The sequence below is a fragment of the Sylvia atricapilla genome, chromosome 10 (assembly GCF_009819655.1).
Source record: "Sylvia atricapilla isolate bSylAtr1 chromosome 10, bSylAtr1.pri, whole genome shotgun sequence".
In the NCBI taxonomy this organism is placed as follows: domain Eukaryota; kingdom Metazoa; phylum Chordata; class Aves; order Passeriformes; family Sylviidae; genus Sylvia; species Sylvia atricapilla.
In genome coordinates, this window is record NC_089149.1 from 20,720,627 (window position 1) to 20,740,063 (window position 19,437).

At 42.5% G+C, this 19,437-nt stretch overlaps 1 protein-coding gene across 2 annotated transcripts in view; it reads right to left on the reverse strand.

Moving 5' to 3' along the window:
- The window catches only part of EPHA4 (EPH receptor A4), a 103,073-nt gene that overhangs the window by 53,344 nt on the left and 30,292 nt on the right, over nucleotides 1-19,437 (reverse strand). For both annotated transcript variants that reach the window (XR_010744382.1, XM_066326245.1), the window contains exon 4: nucleotides 8,631-8,786. Coding sequence is in view for 1 of the 2 variants with exons in the window: in XM_066326245.1 (XP_066182342.1) it covers nucleotides 8,631-8,786 (156 nt within the window). In the remaining variant the exon portion in view is untranslated. The remainder of the gene's footprint in view (nucleotides 1-8,630; nucleotides 8,787-19,437) is intronic.

Here is a 19,437-nt window from a genome sequence, read left to right on the forward strand (position 1 = left end):
ACATTACCCATTAAGGACTGAACTGATATTATCACTATTAGGACTGTAACCACATCTGTTTACTACTAGCCTATGTTATAGTTAGATTTATTACCTTGAAAGATCTGGCTGTGGGAGGAGATCTATTAAAAACTCTAACTGAAACCCACACTCTCCATGGAAGTGCTAATGGAGATATTTCAAATATATACCCTCGAGAAGGCAAGCCTTTGTTAGAAGCATCCTGTCAGTCACCAGATCAGTGCATTTAAAATGTACCTCCTTTTAAAAAAAGATGCTTTCTAAAGATATGTATGTGACTAAATAACTAGCAGAATGAAACTTTTGAGCCCCGGAAGGAGAAAATGATTAAAAAAAATAATTTCCTCCATCTGCCTGGGCACGTGTGTAAAAGCCCATTTCTCCAGGAGGTAACGGATGTCTCTGCAGCCAGGGCAGTGGATAATTATTTTCAAGTGGGTTGTCACACTGCATTCAGCCTGCATTCGCCTGACAGTGTGAAATCGGAAGGAAGCTTCATTGGCAATTCCCACCAGACATCAGAAAACCTCAAGCATGTAGAAAAGACTTTAATCTTCTTAAACCATTCTCACGCTCTCCTTGAAGAAAATATCACTTATTTTTTGAGGCAGAAAAAACAGACCTTAGCTTGATCAGGATTCAAAATTATTTTAACAAACAAAAATATTAAAATACTGTATTGAAAGTAATACGATAACCTACATTAACAGTTCGAAGCTTCCCAACTTCACCCTAGAACTGTGCAAACCCTACAAAAGCACTGTTAAATGCAGCTGTGGGCCAGCTCTGGGTGTTTGCTAATCAAAGTCAATCAGGCAGACCAGCAGGACTCAATGGGCTTTGGACCAGGGCTGACAAAAGGATCCTCTTTATGAGCCTGCTCCAGAGACATTGACCCTCTTCATCTGCCCTGATTTCAAAGGGAACTCAGGGTATTCAGAAATCTTGAGCTAATTTGCTACATAATAAACAAGATTCATACAACAGGGAAGGTTGCTATGACTCACTGTCGTTTAAAAGCAGCCTAGGATGAACTGGTCTGTTTTGAATTGGCAGCTTGGCCTTGGCTGCACTACAGAGGAGCAGCAAAGTCTTTGATAAGTTAAAGGAGCAGCAGGCACCTGGGAGCAAGCATCCAACTGTCTAATAGCAAGAAAACTTGACTAGAAATGCACTATCAGAACCGGGGAAAAGTTTAGCACAGCTGCAATACAGGATCTGAGGGCCAGCTTTTGTGTGTAACACAGCAAGAATAGAGGAGACCAAATAAAGAGGTGTACAAAAAAAAAAACAACCAAACAAAAAACGATCCATACAATGAATGCTTCCAAAGATCTTTGGAGCATATCTGCAGAGAGCAATGAAACGCCAATGGAAGTGGATCAGGTGCCTTTGAAGGGGCTGGCTCGGGCACAGAGGTAGCACCAAAGCTCTGCCAAGGCTGGTGGTCATGTTGCCAGCCTCACCCACGGGGTCACACTGCTGGTCTCTCAGCAAGGCTCACCACAGCTGTACTGTATGGACAGCCTTTAGCACCTCTAATCAATGCTCTTTAATTTGATCATGATCCTAGAATCATCTCCCTGGGGGCTGGGCTCAGCATGAAATAGAGGGTTTACTATTTTCAGAGAGAATGCAAAGAAAAGAAATAATTATTAAATAATCAATGTCTTAAAACTCCTTAAATTCACTGACTAAAATGTCTGCAAAGCAGCACTAGGCGGTTCAAGAGGAAGCACTTTGGCCTCCTCTTTCCATCTCATAAGGCTTCACTGAACCTGTACAGCAGTGGAGCTGTCAGTGATGTTTCAGCATGTGAGCTGTGATGCCCTTCAGATATGCCTTTGCTGTTAATCTCTGACCATCTGAAAAGAAAGTTCTAACTCAGAGTAAATATCTGGGTCCTGTACGTTTAAGCTTGCAAACACAGCCCACACTTTCCCGTGACACTTGTGTATGTTGCTGCCACTAATTGCTTCTTTCAGCGCTTGTGGACAGTCCCCTGTTGTTGTGGGCTAATTTACACAAGCAAAGGCAGCTCGGACAACCCTCACTTTTTGTCTGCCTGGCTATTCCTGACCATTTATCATTACAGATTATGTGTTTTACAACTGGCGAGACTAAAGCCAACAGGCCACAAGATGCAGCAGCCACTTAAAATACCAGTCATCTGCTCCATTTCCACCCTCTCTCCTCTCTGTGCATAGTTAGCTTTACAACTGGCTTATAATAAGGCAAATGATTTGGTAAACAATTCTTCATTTATTTACTTGGGCAAGATTCCTTTGACTTCAGCGGGAGTCCTGCCAAGCCAGGGATCCTGGACTAGTGCCAGTGACAAAATGCCCATTTCACTGGAATGTACGATTTCCTATTTACTTGCCAAAAGTACCCTGGTTACCAGCTTCACAATAGGCTTTGTTCCTTTCACCCGGAGAACAATCCAATTAATAGTTCCTCTCCTAAAGAGGCTAAAGAAGAAGCAAAGAGGTCCAGTTACCACTGGCAGAGGTGTGGGAAAACTGATGCTTGCAGGTACCACTCCTCCGGGCTCTGGACTTCTCTTCCAAGAACTGCCATACAAGAACATTTTGTATTGTCACATATGCTAAGACGTGTTATCACATCTACGCTAATGCACTGTGCTGCAGACAATGCCACCTGTGTTCACTCACTCTTTCGAGATAAAAAAGGTTCCACTGCGGAAACCAGAAAGTTATCTGACAGTCTGACAGGAAAGAAATCCAACCAGAAAAATAAGTTGTTCTGTAATTGGCCCAACTGCTGAATTTCTTGTTCTGTTTGCCCTTTAATTTACTTCAACAACTCTACAGAACTGGGTCTTGACTAACCAAATCAAAGCCCCCACTTAATTGAGTAAATGTCTCTGTTAATTTAAGGCTCTGGCCAGAAAATCAGAAGACAGCTAATAAACAGTTGCCGCATTTAAAGGAGTGATGATTTCAAGTCTACTGATTATAAACACACACTGTCAAATTACTCCTGTCTCTTCTCTTCAAGCCATAACCACTCCTTATTCAATTCCTCCAGCCCATCACCACACACAGGGGGAGACAGCTCTCTCCTTTGAGATTCCCATCACTCACAGCCCCTTTCTCCCGGTCTGGCAGTGATGCAGCCACGGATGGTCTGTTTTCCCAGCCTACGTGGAGAAGAAAAATCATTCTCTCCCTACAGCCTACCCACTGTTCCCTCTGCTCTTGGAACTGCTGTACTACAGCTTAAAAGGCATTCTAATGTACTATTTACATAATGAACAATATCATAGGACGTTTTAAGAACAAAATCATTTACTGAAGCTGTGGACACACACACATCTATCTATCTATCTATCTATCTATCTATATACAAAAAGACATGGAAGAGCTATTATGTCATAAATTGAAATTCTGAAGATCAGAGGGCATATACCTCATACTACAGAGAACAGACTCCAACAGCAGAGGATTGCAAAAGTGCCAGCACAAGTGTGGAAGTGTGGCAAAGCCACCAACAATGCAGTAGCCAGAACAACTATATGGTGTATCCTGCTTTCTTTTTTCCTAGCAGCCACAATGGTAATAATCCACATCTGACTGGATAGTTAGAAAAGGAACAAGTTCAGTTGAAAGAAAAAGAGCACATTTGCTTATTTATATTGTTTATAGTCTAAGCAATCATTATAAACATGTGCTCAAATAATCAGATCTTATGTAATTACTCATTTGCAGCCACAGTTATTAGGTAGGTAAATTCACTTTTTTTGAAAATGCACGTCAAATATTTATCTCCGAGATACATTAAATGTAACACTAAACTGCATTAAGGGTATATATTAGACTGCAATATTAACAAAATCGAAGTGTTTAGACCTTTCAGACCTTTTTTAAAGCCTTGACCTTGGAAACAAATAAGGACAGTGTTATTTTAATGTGCATTCAAATTTTAACAGCACAGTCACACAGCTCTAGTGGAATTCACATTGAGTTTCCACTGTAGATTGCTCATCATTTCATTATGGTTCATTATGCTGATAACTGTCAGAAAGCATTAGAAGCAGGAGCCTTGAGTAATAGCACTGAAATGGTAATTTAAAAACAATATACTTTCTGAAGGAAATACAGCAGTGCACTAAATTCAATTAGAAGAGGGGAATGTAAAGACAAGTAAGTGATGTTTGCTGTTTGAAGTCAGGCTATTCAGTTTCTTGATAACCTAGACTAGAGAAGGTCCTTTTAAAGCAGGCACTCTTCTCTTGCATCTCACAAAGTCTGCCCTTATTATCTCTCCAAGCTTCTCCAGTATAAACTGTCTTAAATGCAACCGTTTTTGAAATATTTCAGGCCATGACAAAATATCAGTCGATCCATCAGTCCCTATTTGGGTGACACAACTGACTAAATTATTCAGGGTCATTTAATGAGGCAGATTTCAAGCTGGACAGTCCATGATGGTAATCTCTCTTTTGTAAAGGGCTCCCAATTAAAAATCATTAATAATTTGAATCAAACAGACAATATAAACAATACAAAACCGTCCCGTTCTTGCTCATAATGCGAGCATTGTTTCTTGAGAGTTAGAGAACCCAACTCGTTAATGGTGGGGATGCAGGAGCAACATCCATTAATTTGGGTGGGAACTGCACCTGCCTGCACCAGGCTGCAATTCACAGGATATCTCCTTACAGACAAGGGAATTCAGGGACAAGGGCCATGACTGAGACTGATTTATTTTCCTGCCTCATGGATTCATGTGTGGGTGAGGCAATTTATTCTCCATTACACTGCTAACCTTATGTAAGACCCTTCCCCTCTGCAAGTACTGAAATATAATGAAGCTCCACAGAGTTGCCTTGATATTACTTTTGCAATGCTTCCACAAAGGAAAGGTGTCTGTATTTTCCATGTTTTGGGCTCAGGTGTATTGCAAGTCAATCATCCCATCTCCATGCCCAAGTACACAGCTGACAAGCCCACTGTGATTCAGAGCTCCAAGTCTGAATTCCCCAGTTTGGCCAAAGCAGCAGATCCAGGGTGGCTCTGCCCCTCGCTGGTGACAGACACATTGATGGTTACCCCCAGGAGGCAAGTTTGAGGGGAAAGATGCACCAGGAAACACGTGTATGTCAGGGTCTCTGCCTGGCCCTCAACACAGCCCACTCTGCTGTCTCTACACCCACACTGCCACATTCTGCTCTTACCTGCACAAACTTTACACCAGACATAATTACTCACTCTAGCAGAATATTAGAACCAGAGAGTGAGTAACTTGTTTAGGAGCCTGATGCCTGGCTTACTTGAGGTTAAACACAGTTTTTACTACAGTTTTTACATTTTTTAGTTTTTAAACACAGCTCAACAAGGCATGGTAATGCCAGAGAGTGGTGTTATGGAAGGGTAAACTCTGGAGCACCTCTCCTGGCCAGCATGCCAGGAAGTAGCTACTGCTTTTGTTACTTATCATGGGAATTGCAAGAAAGGAAAAGGAAGGGGAATTCTCTAATTCCCTTTCATCCACTAGCACAATCAGGCTAATGGAAAGTCCTAACAGTCTTCCTCCCCCAACCTAGAAGGCGAGATAAGTGACAAGGCCATCTAGTTTACTACTAAAGGAAATCAATAGCCAAGGGTCAAAGCTTTACAAAAACACGTCTTAAGAAGGCTGAAGTTCTTTATCTTAAAAAGTGTTTAAGAATAATAAAGAAGGGATCAATCCACAGTCCAGTCCAGGTGTTCTTTCCAAATTATCCAATGTTACTTTTATTCACCTGGTCTAATAGTTCTCCAAGTGAACAGAAACCTGATTTTACAAGCCAGTGGAGCAGAGTCTATCTTTTTGCTAGAAGAATGGATCTCAGATACTGTGTTTTATTTCTTCATTAGTGTGCCGTCACACTGAGCGATTACTAAATGCAGGCCTGAATGAGAATACCAGAGTTAAAGAGAGCATAATGAACAAAGAAGGTGCCAGATTATTATGGCTGTCAGCACAAGGGAATTGGGTTTGTCACCTGGTTTAACCAACTGGTAAGAACTGATTACAGTCTGAATCCGCCTGAAAGCACCTTTGATGTTTATGCTCCATTCTGTCTACACATCTTGTCAGGAAAGTCAGACAGACAGGGACCTTCTTCTGAAGGGTCCTCCTTCAGCAGAGGCCCTTTGAATGCTGTCACTTGCCTCAGGCAGGTGGGCAGAAGGCCACTCAGAGGGGGAGCACGGCAAGGGGAGCCCCCAGAGCCCCACTGGCAGGACCTTGATGCCTGGGCAGGCACCACTGTCCCAGCACAGCCAGGCAGGGCTCCAGGAGGGGCTGCCAGCAGCCACAGCTGCCCCACAGGCCAGCCCAGAAACAGCTCCTGTGTCAGCCTTCACCTTGGAGCACAGAAGATGCCCTACACATACAGGAAAATTCAAAGCTATGAAACAGGACCTCCAGAGACAGGCCTGTTTCCCAAGAGCAGGTGTCCATAGGACTGTGGAGTTGGCTTGCCTCTGCATGCAGAATCCTCCTAGCCTGCTGCAGAGATGGAGACTGAGCACCACAGCCTCTGCCTCTTCTCCTTCCCTCTTTGTATTTTTGGGGTAAAAGACCAAGATCAGGAACTTCAGCTTTGTCTAACTTCCCAAGACAGCAATGGGGAAGAGTGCCTGCAGCAGGCTTGACAAAAAAGGGCTAAGCTTGCAGGGGTACATTTTGCAATACCAGCAAACATACATATCATTTGCTTACAATTTCCCCATCTGGAAATGTTTTGCTCTCTCCTCATACCTCACTAACTGCACATGCCTCTTTACAATCAACCAGTTGATTACTAATTTGATTTCAATTTGGTCAAGGTATCATTCACAAGGACAACGGCTTTGAAAGACTTTTGCTGATATAATGTTATTTAGGGCGTACACTGCAAACAATAGTTTTGTTGTTGCAGAAAGACATTTTTCCTATCAAACTGGTCACGTTTTAAATCTAGTAGTGTAAATTATATTACAGAAAGCATGTTCTTGCCCATTTAGGCAAGGTTTCACAATACAGTTAGACTCCATTCCCAGTCAATACTTGGCAAGGGGTATATGCACCACTCTGCTTATTGCTAAGCAAAAGCAGCTGCTCTTGGCTATGCCCTGGTCTCCTCCACCACCATCCAGCAAAACTCACTGCTGAAAAGAAGGAAACCACTGCAGAACAGCTGGAATCAAGGGGGTGTGGGGAAGGGATGAGTGCTAACTTAGTTATGGACATACTCTGTTTCTGCCTTGTAAGGGAGAAATTAAGGTTTAAATAAATGTGAGTCATCTCTCACAAAATTAATTCTCAATATATTAAAATGTTACAAAAGAAATATCTCAGCCTTCCCTCACTCAGACACACACTCTCTACATAAATATACAGCTGAACTCCAAAAATCTGGAAACACTTCCAATAGTATTCAGGGAAAGCCACACATGGATATCCCCCTGGTAAAATATAGCCCTTTCACTTATTGTTTCAAACTGTTCTGCTCCTAAGAAAGTGAAAACCAAAGAACTAGATGATCACAATTTAACACCAGGACACGCCTGGAATCCCAGGTATTCGACTGCATGAGCCACTAACCAACACACAGGACAAGGAGTTTATCCAGCAACCCTGTGACTGCACTCACTGCATCTCTCCTTCTCCCTGAGGAAGGCATTTTGGTGGAACTAAGGCCAATTCCATTTGCTGCACAATGATGTGTTTACCAACACAGGATAAAATAAACAATGCATTGGGTGGTTGTTCCATTAAAGTTTAAGATTTATTATTACCACCCCTTTCAGATGAACACTTAGGTTCCCAAGGGTTACCAGCTATATTTCAAGCAAATTAGAAATATGAGAGTATAAATATTACCTGTTTACCTGAGGTCATACAATCACAAGGAAAGCTTTCCCAATTTCTACAAATATCCGTATTTAAAGAGATGAAAGGTGAGGTGCTCAGACTGGAACTGAGGCCTGTATTTTACTTCTACCTGTTTTACTACGATGTGCAAGTCCCTCTTTTGTGGCTCCTGATTTACTTATACTGCAAGCTTGCAAGGGTCAGCACAACCATGCTACCCTTAGGAATTGAGGGCTGAGAATCAGCACTGTCCCTCGGAAGTGTGGGCCAAAATGCAAACTGCATCTGCAAAGGGCCACAGGAGCTACTGAATGTAGGCCTGATATTTCTGGGTCTGAGAGACTTTAGCCTGCTAGCAGATGCTATCTTTTCCCAAGGAAAAATTTCTCAAGAAAGCTTCTTTTCAAAACAATCTTGGCAAACAACTCTCCTTTCTCAAAACAATCTTTCTCCAGGTGGTGTTTTGCTGTTTCTCTGGTTTAACCAATGGCATTAGAGAGGTGTCGTTCCTATTCAGCAATCATGCTAAATCTGTATCAGAACACCTTATAAAAGGTAGTAAGAATGAGACAATAAAAGCCTTCCTCTTCGATTTCTTTGCCTTCTGAAATACCTGGAGTCTTTCTTTCGTGTCCTACAGCGACAACTGAACGCTGCTGTCAGAAGCAGAACGCTTTTTGGAGACACAGAGAAGAAGAGATGAGTGGTAAGAGGGGCAAGAGATTGTTCAGAGACCAACTTACGAGTGCAGGGCATGGAGGCAGCGTCGTTCTCGGCTCGGAAGAAGCCGCGGTCGCAGGTGCAGGACGTGGAGCCCTCCCAGATGGAGTAGCTGTGAGGAGGGCACTTGGCACAGGCAAAGTCTGTTGAGAGAGCCTTGTAGTATCCGATTTTGCAAGCTAGAAGGAGAAACAGGAAGGGAGAGTGTTACTGGCCTGGGCTGTGATCATAAATTGCTAGCTTCCTCATTCAAAATTGAGGCAGGAGACATTTCAAAGAGATCTAATGATGTCCTCTTAGCCCCCAGGTGAAGAATTAACAATCATCACACTCTTAATGAGTAGTCCTATGTCAGGGGATACTGATTTCTAATTCCAACAACAGCCATTTTAAAAGCTGGCTTAGAGATGGCAAAAAAAAAATTATACTCTTCTGTTGACACTGCCAGAAAATCAGCTGCCTCTTTGTGCTTACTGTGGAGTTGCATGTGGCTTAACCCTTGTCCACCTGCACCCCACACACACAGAGCATGACAAAAGGGATGCAATTGGTTTATTCTGTGACCACTTAAGGAATGGCAGCTGACAGTCAGACACTGCCAATTTTTAAGAGGGAGAGGAACCCAACATGCCCGGAAATGGCACATCTCCCTCCTGGCAAGGCAGAATTCATCTGGCTCCTTCTCCCCAAGGGAGATCAGCAATGCTCTCCCCTGCTCAAAGCTGGGGCACAGCAGTAACTGCACCACTGCCACTCGGGCTCACGTGTAGCTGGCAAGCTTTCGGTGAGATCAGCTTCATAAAAGCAGGACTTACACAAAAGGCTACTTTTACATCACTTGGAAAAAACTCATTAGCATCATTAATAACACATTTTCATGGTGGCTAACAGGTATGTCATGCTAGAAATCTCTCCCTTGGCTAGAGAAAAAAGCCCATCATCACCACTGGCTTTTAGCACTGCGGAGAAAAGAGAAAATTCCCAGGCATGCAAACCAGTAAAAAAGAAAGGCTGTTCCCAGTATTTACTGTGTGACTCACTCCCACATCTTGTCATTTATCACTTACACTACTACCTTTAGGGTTCCCCTGCTACACACAGGCTCCTGTTGGGAGGGCATAAGCCTATGCACAGCCAGGGCTCACTCTTGCTGTTTCAACGCCCCCTTAGTCCCCCTCACCCTCTCCCTGCTTCTCTCGCAAAGCCCTCCAGTGGGAGATGGAGAGGGATATTAGTCACACATGTATAAAAGAGCAGGTTACTTCATTCTTATTAGCCAAAGCCATTTATGGAATGTCCTTAGCAAGTCCTGACTTTACGACGTGCCACACACTGTCTGTGAGAGCGCGGGCAGACCAGCCCGGTGTCACCCGCTGGGGCTGTCACAGCACCAGAGCACCTCGTGGAAACAAACACGCTGCTCAGGTGACTGAGATTTACACTTCCAGAGCTCACCTGCATCGTGCTATTAGATAAAGTTCCACTCGCAAGGTGTGTTTTGGCCACGCTTCAAACAGCCTTGGGGTTTCAATTAAAATCAGCAGCCACAGCTCTGGCAGGGACCAAACCCAGCCTGCCCACGTCAGAAACCATGTTGGTCCCCGAACACAAGTTCAAACCCAGCACGTCTGGCCCATCAGCCAGGCACCATCAGGATGCAAAGGCAACACCTGGAGAACAGCTTATTCTGCCTGGGATGGGAATTGCCCAGCAAAGCAAACAAACAAACAAGGAAAATAACCCTTCTTTCTTTTTTTTTTTTTAATATGATTTGCACTATGTGGTGACCAAGTTGCTCTATCAGTACATGTCCTGGGTTTAACAACAGCAGCACTCAAGTGGCAGATGCTGGTCTTAGATATTACTCCTGGTTTTCACAGTCACAGCTCAGATGAAAAATATGCCAATGTCTGTATAAGACCAGGACACTGACAGGAAGGATGTTGCTGCCATATATAAAGACAAGGCATTGAAAAACAGAACGCAAGAAGAATCCAAGCTGACTGCTTTTATCCACAAAATTCTATTATTCATGGTTTTAAAAACTAAAGGGTAAACTCTAATATCACTCTTAATACGATCATCAAAATCCACAGAAATCATTAAACAGTGAGCCATCTTTAGCATATTTGGGGTATTAAAATACTTATCTATTCAACAATCTAGCTCAAGGCTGAAAATCCTATCTGGGCTGTAACATGCTTCTAGAAAGACAAGAAAATGTCACAGGTAAAGAATTCTGTGACCATTCCTCCCTGTCTTTCCATACTCCATGGTTTAAAAGGGAATAGATGTATTCAGTGGGTACTGCAAGGTCAACACTCTGTAACTCAAGGATTTCCCCCCCCCCCCTCGTTTCATGCACTGTATTTTGTTTTCTACTATATTAAGCCAAGATCATTAATATTTCAAGACCTGAAGAAAGCTCTCCAAACACAGTGGCTGCTCCTAAAGCACACACAGCCATTTTGCTTCAAAAATCAACTACTCCTGAAGACCGTTTTCCTCATTTTAGTGTGCTCAGAGATTCACCAGATTTCGTAACAGACATAAAAGGGCAGTAGAGAATGTGCTGCATTAAACCAGGAGCTGTTTGCCCCCAAGAGCTCCATGGTACTGCCACTTAAAAAACTCAAAATAATCCTGTAAAAGCTGTTCTTAGCATGAAGTGCTGCTGACACACCTACTACAGCTACGGATGGGCTCTTTTTTGAAGGGTAATGATTTAGTAGGCAAACAAGAAGCCTGTACAGAACTCATTCCCTGGAAGTCTTTATTGCTTGCTCATGACAAATCTTCACGCAGCTGCTTTTCTAGGCCGGATTTGCCGGGTGAGACGCAGCATGAATGGGGTTCTTACACAGTTTTCGAAAGATGCCTTTGTAAAAAGATTAGTTCACATGTGCAATGCAAACTTTGAGTTCAATTTCTTAGCTTTGCCTTAATTAGTTCTTTCTGTTAGGTTTCTTTAGGGAGAAAAACCTTCTCTCACATTCAGGTCACCCACAAGTGTAACACGGTTACAACCCACTGCACCACATTCAAGGGAAATTCTCAAACAAAAATATTTTCAGTTCACAGCTTTTCCTCTGAACGAATCACAATAATTTAAATGGACATCAGCTTGAAACAATCATGCTGGTGTCTTTGAGTTAAAGTATTAAAATCTATTTGATTTCTATCTCTCTTAAAGCAAGATAAGTTATGGCAAACATTGCTGGTCGTTATTACATGCCTTTTTCCTTCTTTTTTCCAAATACATCAGAGAGATATATGTCAAAACTGTAAAATTGTTCTGAAGAATTATGGAACTTCAGTCAAATCTAGATGAAAATTTTCTCAAGCTGTTTTCCATTTTCACATTAAAACCTGATTTTTAAAGTCTCCTCAAAAAAAAAAAAAAAAAAAAACCAAAAAAAAAAAAGAAAGAATACGTGTGTGGGCTGCAAAGTCTGCTTGCTTGGTCTCTCCAAATGCTGAATTTTCTACTAGAAAATTTCAGACAGCAATTTCAGAATTTAAAAACTCATCTCATAACTCTAATCACATTCTTTTTAAACATAGCTACAACAAAGTACATGTATTAAATTGGTTTTAACTATTTTTACATAAGCTATGTTGTTGGGGGTGTTTTATTTGGGGGTGGGGGAAATATTTAAGAAAATAATTCTTTCAAATTTAGAGTAGTTTAAAGAAAATCCCCTAGTACTTGCTCTTAAATTGTTCTTTTATCCTTGTGGAAATGGCAATAATTCCTTCCTTTGTAAAAAGGCTTGACATATCTAATAGTCCTTTATAAGAAATAAAAAATTCTGTAATGTTCACAAAGGGTTGGATAAAGAAATCATCCCAACCTCTTTGCTGACAAGCCCCTAACCCATTAAAAATGCAGTGCATATCTAAAAAGCACCTGAGGGAGCTGCGGGCAGAGGCTGTGGCAGTGCCTGCAGGACTGAGGTGGGGATGGGGACACCCCTGAGCCTGGCTGGGCTCTGACAGGGATGGGATGGGGAAGGACCAAGAGGGAAAACTGCTGGGCAGGAGCTCTGGCAGCAGCCCTGGGCACCAGGGACCAAGGCCAGGAGAAATCCTGCTTGAGTCCTCAGCTTCTGCTGAAGAGGAGGACATGTAACCAAGAAAATAGTGATTTCTGATTAGGAACTAATAAAGTGTATAGAGATAAAAACAAGCACAGAAACGTGGTTTTGCTCAAGTAAATCCAGTCGAGTCAATGAACTGATATTAGAAGCAAATGTGACAGAGATGTTCTGAAGTGCTCATTCTCAAAGGCCCAGGGGGATGATGCAGTCCTGCACAGACCAGCAGCACTGGCCAGGAGATCCCTGTGCCAAAGGCTGAGCTCTCCACACAAGCACCACAAGGAAAGGGCCCCCAAGCAGGAGAGGAGCACAACCAAACCATCCTCCTGCTGCACCCTCCTGCCCAAAAGGAACCCTCTGTATCCCCAAGAACATTTATTATCACAGGCAAGAGAGCAATGCCACTAAAATCTTTAGACTCAGATAAATTGTCAGAAGCTATGCATTCCAGTTTCCATTTTTTTAAGCAGAAAAATATGTTAGCTACATACGCAAGGAAACTTCAAAATTCCTTGAGAAGCAATATTGAATCAAATCTCCCTCTGCATACAACAGAATAGGGAAAACTACTTTTAAGTCAATGACTGTAGCCAACTTTAAAGAAAGACTCCAAAATAGTACTCTTGGCGAAATGAAGGACAAGGCAAATAATTTAATAAAATATTTCAATGTCATGTTTATACATTTCAGTGAGAAATTTGTGTTTAAAGACTTGAAAAATTTCTTTGCTACAACATTTCATGTGTTTCATCACTGGTTACTTTTTCTACAGCTCTTCTCTCTGGAAATATTTTGAGCTCACGTTTTAATTGCATCCTTAGGAACAAAAAGTTACTTTTACTTTTCTCCTTGAATGTTGTTAGTCCTTAAGAGGATGGATTTTCTCTCTCACATCGTAACAAAACTACATCTGCCACATAAGAAGGCAGCATCTTCTCAGCTTTCTTTTACTGTTATTACTATTTCTGAACAGATTTTTGTGTGTTAATTATAGAACTCAATTGTTTGGATAGTCTCTTTTGATGAGCTTTCTGCCCTGCACCACGAACCCCTCTGTTTTTGTACAGCTGTTTTACTTCCAAATGCTCATCAGGGTTTTCTAATTGTCAAGCTGTCCCAGCAACTGGGTCTTTTGACCTAAAAGTCAAAGAAAGGGAGTCACCCTTGTCTCCCAGACATGAATACCCCAGCAGTCCCAGTGGCCCCCCCATACCTACGAGACAATGCCTTTCCAGATCATTGCCACTACAAGCATAATTGGGTTTTGGGTGAAATGAGAAGATTTAAAATAGGATGAATTAATGAGTTTCTTGTAAAATTAAGTCGTTCTTCTGGTCCAATCTAATTACTCACTGTAATGCCCCTGAGGGTGATAAATAAAGATCCTTAGAAGCCAAGCAGGAGGGGGGAAAAAAGCTTTCTCTTGAGCATTTCTTAAAAGTCAAGTTGTAGAATGCAATGTGATGTACCAAATGCTCTTTCCAAATAACAGTCAGATTCCTTTGATGTTCACACTGTAAGATCTTTGCCTCCTGTTAATAATGACTGTACTATTGCTACACATAAAAAGGAGCTCCCAATCTTTAACTCGTATCTCTGATGAGAAAACCAGTATTTCTACACACAAAGCATGTATTTTTGATGCATGAGTGACACAAGGAAACACAAACAAAATCCCACTGGGGAAGAGTCTAGACTGTTTGACTGCAGAGCACTTTTACTCCATGATTGGGTAAAAACTCAGGAAGTTCAAAACAGAAATAAAGGGACCTTGGAACATAAATGTAACATGATTTGAAATCCAGACTCTGAGTATCCAAGCCACTAGAGCTGTACATGCAGATACCCTGGCAGGTTATGCACACAGACCTCCTTTGCAAAGCTGCAGCATAAACCAAGTGGAGCAGCTTTTCACACACCCAACCTGAACGACCATCAAAAAAAATTTTTAAAATCTTTGGTTATTTTTTTCCCCAGTATAGCTTCCTCAGCTACAGGTCTGCTGCTTGTGCTGTGGTTTGCTGGTTTAAGACTGATCCCATGATGCCAGTCACAGTAGGACTCAAACATCTTTGGCTAATCTAAGAGTACCTTGCCTGATGTGCATCCATGGAGACATGATGATCACCTCATTGATAGGTGGCCAGATTTTTATTTGGCTCACGGGAGACTAGAAAGTCAATTGCCTCCTTCAGTTTAAGAAGTTAAAAGAAGAGAGGAGCTAGAGTGATCTTTGGTGGGGAAACAAATCGCCATCACTACCCAAGGTCTCTTTTTGAATCCTCAGGAGGGAAAGGGATGAGGCACTCACTGCTAACTGCAAGGTGCCCACTGCCACAGCCTCTCAAAGAGAGCAGGGAATGGCAGTGCATTGACATCAGCCAGATCCTTCTGCACCATCAGGCACATCCCACCAGGTCCACTTTGCCTTAGTTCCTCTGTACTCAGTCCTCTCCTGTAGCACTTCACTTTCACAGACTCCAGTGGACCTGGAGGGCCAGCAGCCAACACTGCCAGTGAAAGCCAAGACAAAAAGGCATTCAGTACCTCTGCCATGTCCTTGGGCACTAGGTCTCCTCCCTCACTGAGACCATGTTTTCCTCAGCCTTCCTTACTGTGTTTGCAGGAGCAGGTGTCCTTCATATCCCACACCACAATAACTCCAGCCAAGCTTTGGCTTCCCTAATACCACCCCTGCATCCTCAGGCAATGGCCAGACTGTAGAATCCTCCTGAGTGCTTCTCTTGTGTGTCTGAGCTGTGCCACGGGCTCCCTGCCCATCCACCTCGGCCCTCTGCAACACTCCCTTTACTTTCTGCAGCTGCTGTGCATGTACTTGCAGCAGCTTGTCCTTTAAAACCCACCAGTCCATCTGGGCTTCTTCACTGCCCTCCTGAAAAAATTCCTGAACAAGCCAAAATATTCTGACCTGAATTCCAGAGCTTTAATTTTTTTATTTTTTTTTAATATATATACATGAAATCCACGGAAATAAACCACGAAAAATGAAGTCCCCAGCTCAGCAAAGGGCACAAGCACAAGAAGACAGGACATCTGACACAGCAGTCTCTTTGAGGAAGAGCTACAGGCACTAACAAAACTCCCAGGTGTATGATACAAGAGCAAAAAGGGCCTATTAATCCCAGCCAAGGAGGTGCTGCTCACCTGGGTATCATTTTCTCTGCACAGCCTTCAGAGCCAATTGCCAGGTGTTTTTGCCACGCACTTGGGCGCTGCACACTGTGGGCAAAGACCCACAGCACTGCTGGCATGGCCACAATGCCAAATCCTCTCTGCAGGCACAGACCTTGTGCGTTTGGAATGCCACTCCTAAGCAGCATCAGTTCTCCTGTGTTTTACACAGAGAAATGCTTTGCTTGTCTTCTATAGAAATATTTACAAATCAACTTGTACCTGATGCAAAAGAAATATTATTATGCTGATAACACAATCATTTCAAAAGCTGAAATCTGCTTCATCAGTCCCCTTTTTCTAAAGAAACTAAGTAGTCAAAAATCATAAACCAAAAAATTAAATACATACACAATTCATATATAAGTTTAATACGTACATACATAGGAAAGTCAAAAATGAAAAATTAGCTTTAATTCTTAAAAATAATTACGAATTATTCTGAACTTTGCTACATAGCTGATAGATCAGAACTGCTAAAAGAGAACTCTTCTTAAAAATATACAAATTTGAAAATATCACATTTCCGTGTGTTAACAATAATAATAGCTTATCTATGCAATGCTCTTCTCTGCTACAGCTGTGGTATTTGAGGATAAGCTTTACATTTCCCGTATCATGCTCACTCCTGGTCTTTGACAGCACCCTGGTCTCACATTAGCTCTGCCAACCCTGCCAGTACACAAAGCTTCCAGCCCAGCCCCAGAGGGGGGAACAGCTGGAAAATCTCACCAAGGAAAATCAGCCCCTGGACAGAACACTTGCAGCATTGGGTTTCTGTCTGAAATTAAAATAAAAATAGAAAGCTAAAAATTCAAGGACTAGGTGAAAAAATTCGTGACTGAAAATAACCACGAAAAAACAACAAAGCCCTTTCTCAGTGAGAAGTCAGCACTTTCCAGGAGGAGTGAAAATCCCGAGCTGCTCTGCTCTCTGCAGGAGGATTTTTGCTAGAACTGGCAGTGGCAAGCGAAGCAGCCGCCAGACACCAGCAGGAAGCACTGGGGACAGGGCATGGCACAGGGACACGTCCCTTCCCTCCAGGCAGCACAGCCCTAAAAACACACACAACTTCACGTTTAAGTGCTTCAGCAAAGCGGAATGTGCTGCTGAACTGGGGACTTGGCAGGTCCCTGTTTAAATCCTTTTAACAAGTATTTAAACAATAAAGAGATGGCCCGGTATGATAAAGTTCCCTGTGCTTAGGAACAGCCGTGTCCTTTTTGGGAGCGGAGAGCAGCAGCAGTGCCAGCACACACTGACCCAAGGGCTCAGGGCAGCCTTCACACGCTGCTGCCTGAGCCAAGGGCTCAAATGTTCTGCTCCTCAGAGCGCTCAGCCTGTCACTCTGCTCTACCACAGACTTCAGCGAACTTCCAAAGTTTAATCACCTTTATACAAGCTGTGAGATTTAAGGGATGAGTCAACTAATCAGTTTCAAATAATTACTCAATTAGAAAAACAAGTTGATGGATTCCCTTGAACAGAAGCAGCACAAGGAGAAGCACAAAACTGACAGATTTTCAAGCAAACCTAATATAATACGGTGAGGTTTTTTAAGAAAGAAGAAAGAAGATCATGATTTTTGTTCTTTAGCAACTACATTTTACAGGAAAAAATCCCCACTGAAGTTTTATGATATACTCCAGTGAAAGCTGATTAATTGGCCTGAATCTCCACATTAACAAGCCCTAATCCTCTTGTCAGGAGACCTGCTTACAAGCTTCTCTCCCCAGTGGAGTAAAAGCACTGATGAGAACAGAGATCTGTATCTCAAAAGCACTGTCCAGCCAGGCGGGGATTATCACTCATCTTCTAAATCTTAACAGCTCTGTAGAAAGGCAATTAAACCTCCAAAGTTAGATAAGCCTATGATAGAACACAGTATCAGCTTGAGCACTTTAAGAAAGGCCCAACACAGAGCTCTAACATAACTGCTAAAAATGTCTATTTGCTCCGAACACAAGCATCAGCTCAGGGTCCTGGACTTTGCAAAGATTGTACTTGTTTTATAGAGCACCTAACAACGTTATTCCCAATTATTTTAAAAGTGCTTGTATTTGATACAGGCTAATGAGACATTGCAAGTTGGCTGAAATAATTATTACATTAATACCCCTTAACAAATTGTCTATTGTTAAGAATTTGAGGACTGATTCTGCACTTAAATCCCTTAATGCTGTCTCTTTTGTGCAAGTGGAATTTCACTCTGCAGCAGAACCCAGCATAGCTGTAATGTTTTCTGCTACTGTTTGAACTTGTACCATGAGTGTGATGGAGCCACGTCATGCCAGCAAACTAAAAACTACAGTGTTTTTCTGGGCTTTTTTTAATTCTTGCTTTAACTGTGAGCAGCCTGGAACACAATTAAACCTCCTATCTCCAGAGCTATAGCAAGATGTCTTAATATGGTTTAATCATCACATCCTCTCTAGATGGCTGTACAACATTATATATAAACAACGAAAAAAAAGCTATTTTGGTCTCCCCAGAGAATTGCTTAACACAAAGGTTTTGGAAGATGACTAAATATAGACAGTTCTGGTGAGATCCGGGTCTATGCAAGATAACAACTCTGCACTATTTTTGACTGTTTAACAAAGATGCTGGGAACACAATGACTTCAAAAAACCACTGCTTTGGCTCTCCCCAGCACTAAAGAAAATAGACGAGGTGCTTACAGAGTCATTTAGTTAGGGAAAAAATCGAGTCCAACCGCTAACTCTGCCCTGCCAAGTCCACCACCAAACCATGTCCCTAGGTGCCACATCTACACATCTTTTAAATACCTTTGCTGCTGAGAGACTCCCATCAACACCACTGTAAAAAACTATCAAACCTCTACTAAGTAGTACATCAATCAAAATAGTGGCATGCAAATCATGATCCATTAAGTACTTCACACTTGATTACCCACGACACTTTAGAGAGGGTCATACATTGATGAGTTGCTTCTCTCTTCTTTGCTATATGGAGCACTTTTAGTTCATTACCAATGCAAAATTTAGCACAAAGCTCAACTTCAGCAAGAGGAAAACAGCAGCTCAGTTGTTTGTCCTTTTTTTTCCCCTAAATCTGCTCAAGCTGCATGTTTCCCTACTCTACACAGATCCCGCCTTTTCAGAAGAGTTGGATTTGAGGCACATGCAGGTGGCACCCTCGTTTAAACCTGGCACTCGCTACCACAGAGGAAAGAGGAAGACTCAAACTACTCAGCATTTCCCTAGATGCCTTTTTTTCTCCCCAACTCTCTCCTAGATGTGAAAATCAAGCTGAAGTTTCAGAGAATGGGTAAGGTTGGAAGGGAGGTTCTCTACTCCGTTCCAGCCAGGTTCTTGGAGCACATTTCCCAGGATTGTGTCCAGACCGCTTCTGGGTATCTCCAGAGAAGGAGACTTGCCCCAAATATGCCAGGAACCATCTGGAAGCTATTTGTCCAGCCTTGTTCTCCCTTACAGCCTGAAACTTCACAACGAGGTGCAATCTCACACCTACATGGGAGCCCAAGCCAGGTGTAATTCCTGGCTCTGCCACAGAG